Genomic DNA, 12,083 nt, shown 5'->3' with positions numbered 1-12,083 from the left:
GAGAAGGATGAGGGGCCATACAAGAACTCTACTTTCTGCTCACTCTTTCTATAAACCTAAAAGTGCTCTAAAAATAGTCTGTGAATTAAAAAGAGGGAATGAAGGAATAAAAAGAATTAAGGAAGGTAAAAAAGAGAGAAAGTCAAGTACATACAATCTTGACAGTGTGGCATAAACCCATGGTCATAAGTAAAATAACTCCATGTGCCCACATTCCAAGTAGAACAAAAAGATGACAAGTCACTGTCCTGCTTATCAACATGTGAGCTGCCCCTCACAAATGCAAAACAGGGATGGTTTCCCGGGCATGATGTGAACGCTTTCCCTGCCCGACTGCCACCTGATCTTCCAGCCCATCTCTGGGCTTCGCCCGTGTATGATAAGCTTCAGCTGCGGTGGTGTCTGGGTTCCTTTCTGCTACTTGTGACACACGCTGTCAGCCCACTGCCTCTGCTCCTGCACCTTCCTCTGGCTGCATCTTACCCCACTTCTCTCCCTAACTAAGAGGGCAATGCCATTCTCTGTGAAAGGCTGCCGTCTTTGTGGTCTCCTTTCACCCTAGCGTAGCAAGCAGGAGTGACCCCTGGCTTCAAGTCTCCATCTTTCTGGTGCCCAGCTCCTCAGTTAGCACTTAGTATCCCATAAAATAGCCAAAAACTAGTTTGAGTGGAAAAATTAGGAGCAGAAAGAAGCCGGATCAAAGCAGATGTAAACAGTGGATGGGAGTTGAGATGCAATGCTCTGGGAAGCAGGCTACTCTGTTGAGGTTGGTTTTATTGTCATCGGGATTGCTTATCTGGATCTGCCTCTAGCATTTGTGGCTCTACCCAACAGAGGTTGAGGGGGGTTAGATTCCTGAGTGGTTGTGGCGCTGTCCAGGGCTGTGGTGCTGACAGACCAATGCCACTCAGTAGGGCGGCTTCAGGAACAGTAAGTCGTCTGGTCCTGGGAGCTGCAGTCCTTTAATTTGAGGAAGGAGGAGGAGAAGAGAATGACCACGTGCCCTGTTATCTCATCTGTTTGGAAAGGGAAAAAAGATTAGCTGATGGAATGAGCACCTCTTTATTTTGAGATCTGGAGCTCCTAAAGATTAATTAAGGACTACGAAAAAGCAACTGGCTACTAATTTTTCTATCTACTTTATGGACATTAGATCAACTATGTTTCAGGTACAGCAACAGGCACTTGGGATACAAGATGGCTGAAACAAAGTTCTTGTCCCCCTCTAGGAGTTCTGTAGACCCAGGAAGCCAACCTCGTAGCCATTGTGTTGCAAGGGAGCTTAGTCTGCTCAGAATGCCACCGCAACAGAATGCCACATGCTGGGCAGCCTGAACACCAGACATTGGTTTTCTCACCCTTCTTGAGGCTTAAAGTCCCAACAGGGCTCATTTTTGGGTGAGGGCCCTCTTCTGGGCTGGGTCATTTTGTCCTCACATGGTCTTCCTTCTGAGCATACCCAGAGAGGAAGGGCAAGAGCTGGCACTTCGGTGTCCCTGATTAAGAACACTAACCCTATGCCTATGACTTCATTTTATGTTAATTACTTCCTACTTTCAAATGTCTCACTGGGGGTTTGGGTTTAAACATGGATGGAGTCGGGGGTGGAATCCAGAGCATAGAAGGAGCTTACAGAACACTATAGGTACACAGATGTGGCAATGGTATCTTATCTAGGGAACAGGGTTCCAGCAGGCTCCACACAGATGATGCTGGGCCAGGGTTTGAGTCATTTGCTAAGTGGTGGGGGTGCCCAGCCCCAACATGGAGGCTCCAGTGGGTTGGCAGTGCTAGTCACTCCCTAAGTAGGGAGATCTCCAAGTCACAAACCTGTTGGTCACATCTTTAGTCAGTGGTTATGCCCTACCTCCTCCCACAGGGCTCTTACATCTGTGAGCAGCTTTTCTTGAGGGAAGGGATGTCCAAGGTCACCTGGAGAAAAGCCCAAATGTCACTTGACTTCCACTGCAGCAGCCTCTTTGTACCTCCTGCAAAAGTGATTATTTCAAAAGCTCAGTAACTGTCCAGTTCGGAAAAGTCACTCCGCCTGTTCCTTTGCCATGACAGGCTGAGTGGAGTGAGCCGGAGCTTCTGGAAGGGGCATCCCGGCCAGGCTGTGTCCTCCTTTCTCGGACAGTCCTCCTGCACAGCAGGCTCCAGGAGTGGTCCGTGCTGCATGTCCTCGCATGCTAAGTACAGGGGAGTAGATACTCTGAGAAATAGGAAGCGTTCTGGAAGCCTTGAGAAAATGAGCCACTCCTTGCTCTACGGTTCTGCTGCCCTCAGTTACATCTCTGCGGGCGTGCCATCCCTTGAGCTCTGGTTGTGGCTGATCTGTGGCCAAGTGATAAGATTCTTCGAAGTAGGGAGTGGCCACACCATCATCTCAGTTTTAAGAGCTCTTGTCCTCCGGTGGTAATGTCGTGTCCCAGTAGGGACAGCTTGTGGATAAACTAGTGTGACTGCTGTGCGTCTTGGGGGCAATTTGCTTCCCCAGTGGAATCCAGCTGCTCCAGCCTGTCTCCTGCCCTTTGTATAAGCCCAAGAATGGGCACAGCAGAACCTCAGCACAGTGCCTGTGTGAACTGTTACCCTCAGGGAAAGAGGGGGCTGAAGCTTTGGGCCAGAAAGGCACTTGGGAGGAGGGGGTGTTAACAGATAGATGTTCCCTTCTCTGGGACTGACAATTCTATCCTTAAAAACGAAGAGGGAAACTGGGGCTATGGGCTCAAGAGCAAAACGAAAACCCTGTCCTTTCTATGATCTCTTCAGGTGGGAAGTTGGGTTTCTGTTGCTTCAACAAGTGGGCTGGAAGACGCACCGCGATGTTCAAGGCCGTGGATGGCACCTGTCACAGCTGCTGAAGGGGCTCTGCTTGTGTTCTCCCTTCCCCCTCCCCTGCAGAGACAGTTCAGGGGAGGGCTTGTGAGACAAACCGTGCGTTGCGAAGGCTGGGGACGGTCTCCTGTGCTGCCGCAGTCACTGCTGGGGAGGGTGGAGTGTCTGGGTGCACTGCTCCCGCACAGCCCGCGTTCCCCCAGCCGCCACCGAGAAGGCAGGTCCTTTCGGGTCTGGACCCTTCCTGCAGCCTCCCTCCCTTACCACACGCACATTCTTCTCCTGCCAAAAGACAGCCAACTTCTTCGCGTCTGTTATCCGAGCATCATCTGAATCCCTTCCTGCTGCTCTGTGACTCGCCCGCTGCCTCTTCCGTCAAGGCGGTGTTACAGGTCCTCTGCCGGCGGGAGAGAGCAGACCAACACAATCTGAAGACCCAAGACTTGCAGAAGCCCTGCTGAGCAGGCTAGCGAGCCACACAACACTGTGAGCTGAATGGATGGCTTAATAAGCTTGTAGACGCAATTTGGCCCTGCTTGGCTCCGGCAGAAGGAGGGAGGCCGAAGGGAAAGAGGCAGCGAGCGTTGTTCCGTAAATCACTGCAGACCCACTGGGAGTGACAGCCCTAGGAAGCTGATGATCTCGCCAGGAGAGGATTGACCGCAGTTATCCAGACACAGAGCACGATGTAGAGCAGGGAGGACAGCCCCTCGGATGTGAGTACAGCCTCTGCACGCAGGGTTCGGGGCAGTCGGTGCAAAGCTAGTTGTAACTGGTGGCACTCCCCAGCCACCAGTGCCCGGGTGCATGTGGCCATCTCTGGGTGGGTTGTACGTAATGCCTGACTTTGCTTTGAAGGTCTCTCCTAGGATATTTTGCCTGTCAGGAGACTGATTATAGTGGCTTTGGGATATTAGCATAAGGCAATTTTGTTGTACATCCCTCAGAAAACAGCATAAGCAAACCTCAGAGACGTTTTACTGTATAAAGAAAACTGACTGCATCGCAGAACAAGCAGCTGTGTGACCCCCTGGCCTTGGTGATGCAAGACAAAAGAACTGGCAGAGCAGGAAGCAATGGAAATGGGGCAGTGGGCTGGGAGGAAGAGGGGGAAATCTCTGGTTTCTGGGTATTCATTGTATACTTGTGTGCATGACTTTATTCCCTTTCTGGTTAAAGTATGGGCAGCATGTTTGCAGTTCGGGTTTTTACTGCAAAATCCTGTGAAAAGTGAGCACTGTGACAAAGAGGGACATGATTGATAGGCTTGGGGCTAAAGAAATTGCTCACCACCAGCCATGGGAAGTGACTGGAGTGATAGCTGATTTGCTTGCAAGAGGAGGCTCAGATTTAGTGAGCTGTGGGGCTGCTGCAACTGGCACACCCAACAGGTTGGCCGTGAAGTTCACCTCATTAATCAAACAGTGGTCATGACTCCTCTATTCCCCTCTGCTCCCCTTCCCCTGGCTGGGGAGGGGTGGTGCTCCATCCCTTGCCCTCTTCCCTCGCCTCCCTCCACCTGGCCCCGTTTGTCAGTTCAGAGGCATCAGCTGAGAGACAGGGCATCTTCTCACCCCAAGGGATGGGAATCACTGTCACAGATGGGAGGTAGGGAATTAGGGGGTGCAGTGATCACGGGGACAGTCGAGAGGTGGTGTCAACTGGGCTTGCTCCCCACCCACATGGCGGCACAGGAGGACACCGAAGGGAAGCAGGAAAGGAGACTCAGCTACCTTGAGCCCTTCCCATCCACCCTGTGTGCATGTGCAGCTGCAGGTAACACCTGAAGGTCCTAGCAGTGAGGCTCTTCCTGGGCTTCGCTTGAGATGTCCAAGCACCTAGGGAGGGTGTTAGCAGGTGAGGAATTGGAAATCTGTGGGACTCTGTTTCTGATTTTTTTTTGAGAGGTAGAGTTACAGACAGGAAGAGGGAGAGACAGAGAGAAAGGTCTTCTGTCCGCAGGTTCACTCTCCAAGTGGCCGCAACAGCTGGAGCTGCGCCCGTCCAAAGCCAGGAGCTTCTTCCTGGTCTCCCATGTGGGTGCAGGGGTCCAAGCACTTGGGCCATCTTCTACTGCTTTCCCAGGCCATAGCAGAGAGCTGGATTGGAAGAGGAGTAGCTGGGACTAGAACCGGTGCTTAAGTGGGATGCTGATGCCTCAGGCCAAGGACTAACCTACTGCGCCACAGCGCCAGATCCTTTGTTTCTGATCTTGCAGGCAGTATTCTGTGCCACTCTGGTGGGGTGGCTGGGGGACAGGGGGAGTATCCAGTATCTTGGAGGGTATTCTGTGGGTGTGTTGGTCGTGGTGGGGTGGGAGGCAGGGAACATCCTAAAGAAACCATAACTGAACAGCAACAAAGCACAGTGACATTTCTGATTAACAACCTTTTTTTCTTCACTATAGTGCTTTTCTATCATTGCAAAAAAGAAGAAATAGTAGCATAGTCTGGACTTGCAAAGGTCATTTACCAAGGGTAATGACCCCAACAAGGCTATCTCGGGATCCTGAAGTCCTTTGGGCTTTAGTCATGGTATCTGAGGCTGAATTTGTTGCACGGGACAGGAGGGTGGGAAGGGCATGATCATCAATTTACCATCAGCTGCTCATGTGCTGCGGCAGATCTCTGTGCTGCTGTGGATTGAAATGACTAGAATTTTATCCAGGATATAATACTTGTGTGAACTGGGGACATTGCACTTGACATTCAAATGGCCCGTTGCAAGAAAAATTCTGGACTGGAATGGGGCAGGCTGAGTGTACAAGGATGACAAATGGGTAAATGAAGGAGATCATTTAGGAAGTTGGGGCTAATACTCTGTATTTTACTACCATCTGGGCCTGGAGTGATATTGCAGGATTTGGGAAAACAGCAGAAGTGCAGTATAAATGGCTTGAATGGACCACAGATTACTTGAACAAAGAAAGACAATGTAGCCTATGTTTATAAGAACTCACCATTGCCAAACTCAGTGACAGTCTGGGAAACTGCCGTCTCTCAGACTATGGGACTCCCCAAAGGCATTTCTAGCTCTGCTTGTCTTAGTGTTTTGAGTCAGAACTTTATTCTTTCATTGGTTCATTAAGAAATAAGATCTCTTCTAACTGTGGCCAACCAAGATACTCCCACTGTGGTACATCCAGATCTGTTGCATTTCTTTTTTTGTTTGTTTGTTTGAAGATTTATTTACTTATTTGAAAAGCAGAGTTACAGAGAAAGAGAGATCTTTTATCCACAGGTTCCTCCTCCAATGGCCTCAACAGCTAGAGCTGGGCTGATCCAAAGCCAGGAGCCAGAAGCTTTCTCAGGGTCTCCCACATGGGTGCAGGGGCCCAAGGACTTCGGCCATTTCCCACTGCTTTCCCAGGCCATAGCAGAGAGCTGGATCGGAAGTGGAGCAGCCAGGACTAGAACCGGTGCCCATATGGGATGCCGGCACTGCAAGTGGCAGCTTTCCCCGCTATGCCACAGTGCCAGCCCCCAACTCAGTCTCTAGAGATGGGAGGTATCACTGAGTGCGCCTGCCAGCTGCTGGTAAAAGCATCCATACCCTCCAAACTCGACAGTTAGGTGTGGTAGGCTCTGGATTGAAGGGTATCCCTTCGACAGGGCATTTTCTTTCCATTTGTTTATATTGGTGTTTTTACTATGTGTGCTTTTCAAATACAAAGAGATCTTCATTTCCTTGCCCTCCTAGAAGGAGTGCATTAGCGTGGCTTTGGTGTGGTCTCAGACTGACCCAGGGCCGCTGGGAGGAGCCAGTCCTTAAGCTTCTATTTGGTGTTTCAGGTGGTGTTTGGGGGATAATCTCGGGCTGCTGCTACCTGGGACAGAAATGCAGAGAGAACCTCACTGCTGTGGCTGTGCCCCTCTGGAGCACGGCGCTGAGGAGGGTGCAGGGCAGGCTGGTGTGTTCCTCCCCATAACAGTGATGTTCCAGGCTTTGCTTTCTGCACTCGCTGTCCTGTGCCTCCCAGCTCCCCTCCCCTGCAGCGTGTGCCAGCAGAACGCCCTAGAATCGGGGTGATGGGGTATGTCCTGGCCTTGTATGTTGATTGGCACTGATGACAGCTTTTGTTTTTTAACTCCTAGGTTCTGAAGATGGCTTAGCAATAAAGGCACCATCCAAGGATTGTGAACACCCTCACCCGTGGGTGCAAGCCCGGGCCAGTGGCTTCGTGCTGAGCTGGAGGAACACCACATCTACCACCTTCCCGACAACCTCTCCCTCTCCTAATTCATGAGCCAGCAGGATGCGGTCGCTGTGCTGTCAGAACGCCTTCTCATAGCTGCATACAAAGGCCAAGCGGAGAATGTGGTTCAGCTCATCAACAAGGGGGCCAAGGTAGCGGTTACCAAGGTAACATGGAACAAACGCTGTAGCCCTTCCCTGGGAACTAGCCTACCTCTTAACCATTGTCCACAAAACTGTCCAGTTCGGTGCACAGCTTTCAAAGAACTGGCTCCGCCCACCCCCAGTCATGGAGGGTTGGAGAGAAAGGAGGAGGATTAAGAGTGTGTTCATTGCCTTCTTTCCAATGGAGCAGCGTGTAATTAGCATTCAACAGTCTTTAGGAAGGCAGTGTGGCTCTCTCACCTACTCCTTTCCTAAGCGGACAAGAAGTTAGGGCACAAAAGCTTACTGTGCAGTGTCTGTGTGGTTGTCGTGTTAGGCAGCCTCCCAGGGAAGTGGGCCAGCTGAGGTCAGGGAAGCCCCTCAGCCCTGTCTCAGTGGCCCTGGGTGTACAGTGGCACCTGGACCTGTGACCCCTGTGACCTCTCTGGGCTTTGATTCCCTTGGGGGGGGGGGGGCGGGCAGTGGCATCTGTTGCTTACTCTCACTAACAGATAACCCCAGGCTAGATGAGAGACCAAATTGGCCAGAGGCAATCCTGCAGCAAAGCCAGGAAAAGGCAGGCCCTGCACACTTAGATGACAAGTTGCAGTATACTGATGAATTGACAATGGTGGCAGACACTTAACTAGCTATTAGTAGTGCTCTACGCACTTCACAGCCTTCTAGAAGAGGAAACGGAGGCCCAAACAGAACTTGCCAGAAATGCAACTTGTACCCGGGGAGTCTGGCTCCTAGGCCCACCTTCCACACCATGCAGTCCAGCTCCCCCACATGGGCGGCAGGAACCCAGGTCCTTGAGACATCAGCCGCTGCCTCTCTCCATCAGCAGAAAGCTGGAGTCAGGAGCTGGAGCAGGAATTAAAGCCAGGTTCTCTGATGGAGGGCGCAGGCATCCTGACTGATGCTGGGCCAAAGCCGACCACCATCCCTTCCTATGACTGAACAGTAATTCATTGTATGCGTATGTAGTAGTCCCTCTTATTCCTGGGGGCTGTGTTCTGAGCTCCCGGGTGCTTGTCTGAACCTAGATGGTACTAAACCCCTTTGTATCTATATTTTTCCATATGCGTATATATCCATGATAAAGTTTAATTTGTTAGCCCCAGTAGGAAATTAAAAATGACTAATAGAACAGTTGTAACAGTTTACTGTAACATAGTCACCAGACTCATGATTCTTGGGCTTCAGGGCCAAGCACGTGATACCATGGCTGTTGATCTGGTAACCGAGGTGGCTGCTAACAGAGTACAGACTAGCAGTGCAAAGTGTTTGAATGCACTGGTCAAAGGGATGATTCACATCCCGGACAGCGTGAGGTTGGCAGGCGATTTCAAGCTTATAACTTGTTTGTTTCTAGAAGTTTCTATGTAATAGTTTTGAATGCAGTTGACTATAGATAACAAACTGTGGAAAGCAAAAGTGCTGATGAGGTAACTACTGTTCCAAATTCTGTCCATCCCTTTAGCAGTGGGTGGATGTTTTGGGTTGTTTCCACTTTAACCACACCACTATGAACACACACACACACACATTTGTACACACACTTTCCTTTCTCTATACCTAGGAGTAAAATTATGGTTCCATCTGTTAAATCTGTCTCTTTATTAATTTATTTACATGAAACTCAGAGTTACACAGACAGAGAAGGCAGAGAGAGAGAGGTCTTCCATCTGCTGGTTCACTCCCCAATTGGCTGCAATGGCCAGAGCAGCGCTGATCTGAAGCCAGGAGCCAGGTGCTTCCTCCAGCTCCCATGTGGGTGCAGGGGCCCAAGGACTTGGGCCATCTTCCACTGCTTTCCCAGGCCATAGCAGAGAGCTGGATCAGAAGTGGAGCAGCCAGGACTCAAACTAGGGCCCATATGGGATGCCAGCACTGCAGGCAGCAGCTTTACCCACTACACCACAGCATCGGGTCTTGTATGTTTCTTTTTAATAAGGTGTATTTATTTGTTTGAAAGGAAAAGTGACAGTTTTTTTTTCCATCTGCTGGTTCCCTCTCCAAATGGCCAAAACAACCAGGTCTGGGCCAGACAGCTACCAAGAGCCAGGAACTCTGTCCTGGTCTTCCTCAAGGGTGGTAGGGGCCCAAACACTTGGGCCATCTTCTGCTGCCTTCCCAGGCAGGAGGTCGGATTGAAAGCAGAAGAGCTTGAACTGGCACTCTGTTAGGGGATGCTGACATTAAGTGGCAGCTTAACACACTGCACTACATCAGGGGCCCTTGGGTCTGTGTTTACCATTTTAAAACACTGCCAAGCTGTTTCCAGAGTGGTTGTACCATCTTACATTACCACCAGCAATGGATGAGGGTTCCAGTTTTTCTATAACCCCACTGATTTGGGTTGTTAGACTCTGTTTTTTATACTTTTCTTTTTTTTAAGATTTATTTATTTATTTGAAAGGCAGAACTACAGAAAGGCAGAGAGAGTATCTTCCATCTGCTGGTTCGCTCCCCAAATGGCTGCAGTGGCTGGAGTGGCGCCAATCCAAAGCCAGGAGCCAGGAGCTTCTTCCAGGTCTCCCATGTGGGTGCAGGGGTCCAAGGGCTTGGGCCATCTTCTACTGCTATCCCAGGCCATAGCAGAGAGTTATATTAGAAAAGGAGCAGCTGAGACTAGAACCAGCGCCCATGTGGGATGCCGGCACTGCAGGCAGAGGATTAACCTGCGCCACAGTGCCGGCCCCACACTTCTCTTTTTAAAAGCTGGCGATCTTTTATAAATATGTCAGAATTTTAGCAGTGTTAGTTCAAGGCTGGCAGTGTGGTACAGCAGGTTAAGCCGCCGCCTGTGATGCTGGCATCCCATATGGGTTTGTCTTCGATTCCTGGCTGCTCCACTTCCGAACCAACTCTGCTAAAGTGCCTGGGAAAGCAGAAGTGGATGGTCTAAGGGCTTGGGGACCTACCACCCACATGGGAGACCCGGATGGAGTCCCAGCCTCCTGGCTTTGAGCTGGCCCTGGCCATTGTGGCCGTTTGGGGAGTGAACCAATGGACAGAAGGTCTCTATGTCTCTGTCCCTCCCTTTCTCTCTCTCACTCAGCCTTTCAAATAAATAAAAAAATATTTTTAAAAATAGAAGTATTAGCTCAGATACTCCTGGGTCTTTTAACAAGAACGGCTGTCTCCTGAACCGTCTGCCTTTGCTGCTCTGAAGAAACCCCTTTCTAATCTCCAGTACTGACCTCCATATTTCCAGTGAATACGGATGTATGCTACTAGCTGATCCAGCTGTTTGACTCCTCTGTCTTTCTATGGCTTTATAGTTCATGTCAGATTTAGGTCTTCATTCTATTCCATTTTGTGGATGATGTAAGGTAACGGTTCATTTTCATGCTTTGGCATGTGGGTAGCCAATTCCCCAACTCTGCTTGTGGAGGAAGCTGAGCTTTGTGTGATCTTGGCCTCCTTGTCAAAGGTGGCTTGACTGCACACCAGGAGTCTTTAGACTTTCTGTTCTGTTTCATTGGGCTGCGTGTCTGTGTGCCACTTGCATATGTTTTTAATTAAATTTATTTGAAAGGCAGAGTTAAAGAGAGGCAGAGGCAGAGAGAGAGAGTCTTCCATCTGCTGGTTCACTCCCCAATTGGCTGCAATGGCCAGAGCTGCACCGATCCAAAGGCAGGAGCCAGGAGCTGCTTCTGGGTCTCCCACATGGGCACAGGGGCCCAAGGGTCTCAAGGGTCTAGGCCATCTTCTACTGCTTCCCCAGGCCATAGCAGAGAGTTGGATTGGAAGTGGAGCAGCCGAGACTCAAACCAGCGCCCAGTGGGATGCCAGCACTACTGGTAGCAGCTTCACCCTCCATGCCACAGTGCCGGCCCCTTGCAAGTTGGAATTCTGGGTCACATGGTAGATGTGTTTTTAGTCTTTTGAGGAACTTCCATACTGTTCTCCATAATGGCTGTGCTAATTTGCATTCCCATCATCAGTATGTTAGGGTTCCATTTCTCCACATTTTCACCAGCATGTCTTATGTTTTTCTTTTTCATGATAACCATTCTAACTGGAGGGAGATGATATCTCATTGTAGTTTGGATTTGCATGTCCCTGATGGCTAGTGATCTTGAGCATTTTTTCATTTATTTCTTGGCCATTTGTCGTCTTTAGAGAAATATTCATTCAGATCCTTTGCCCATTTTTAAGTGAATTGTCTGGGGTTTTGGGTTGAGTTTTGGGAGTTTGTTTTACATTCTAGGCATTAATCCTTCATCAGGTGAATAGCATGGAAATATTTTCTCCTGCTCTGTCAGTTGTCTCTTTACTTTGTTGATCATTGCCTTAGCTGTGCAAAAGCTAAGGATGTAATCCTATTTGTTTAGTTTTCCTTGATTGCATGTACATTTAGGGTTATATCCAAAAAATTGTAGACTATACTGATGTTTGTGTTTCCCTATGTTTTACGTTTAGGTCTTTGATCCATTTTGCATGGATTTTTGTGTAAGCTGAGAGTAGGGAGAGAGGGTCATGTTTCAGTCTTTTGCATGTAGATATCCAGTTTTTGGAGAACCACTTACTGAAGAGTCTATCCTTTCCCCATTACGTGTTTTTGGTGGTGTTGTCAAGAATTGGTTGGCTGTAGACATGTGGATTCATTTCTGGGTTCCTTATTCTGTTGTGTTTGTCTATGTGTCTCTTTTTACACCAGAACCATGTAGTTTTGGTTATAATAGCTCTGTAGTCTCTCTTTGTCTCTATGTCTTTCCCTCTTTCTATAACTCTAAAATAAATAAATCTTTTTTAAAAAAGGAAGGGGATGGTGGCACTATGGCATAGTAGACCCAAATGCTTGGGCCTCTGCACCCACACGGGAGACCCAGAAGAAACTCCTGGATCCTGGCTTCGGATAGGCCCAGCTCCAGCCATTGTGGCCATTTGGGAAG

At 49.4% G+C, this 12,083-nt stretch overlaps 1 protein-coding gene across 4 annotated transcripts in view; it reads left to right on the top strand.

The window, feature by feature from the left end:
• ANKRD6 (ankyrin repeat domain 6) overlaps positions 1-12,083 on the top strand; it is a 201,637-nt gene that overhangs the window by 118,389 nt on the left and 71,165 nt on the right. Inside the window, exon 2 of one of the 4 annotated variants that reach the window (XM_008263208.4) lies at positions 6,933-7,200. In XM_008263208.4, coding sequence (XP_008261430.2) covers positions 7,081-7,200 — 120 coding nt within the window. In that variant the 5' untranslated portion in view covers positions 6,933-7,080. Of the gene's footprint in view, positions 1-6,932; positions 7,201-12,083 lie in introns of those variants that run through there. The other 3 variants (XM_070073782.1, XM_070073781.1, XM_008263206.4) reach the window with 3 other exon arrangements.

The sequence above is a fragment of the Oryctolagus cuniculus genome, chromosome 5, assembly GCF_964237555.1.
Source record: "Oryctolagus cuniculus chromosome 5, mOryCun1.1, whole genome shotgun sequence".
Taxonomy (NCBI): domain Eukaryota; kingdom Metazoa; phylum Chordata; class Mammalia; order Lagomorpha; family Leporidae; genus Oryctolagus; species Oryctolagus cuniculus.
This window is presented reverse-complemented; position numbering and strand designations above follow the sequence as displayed.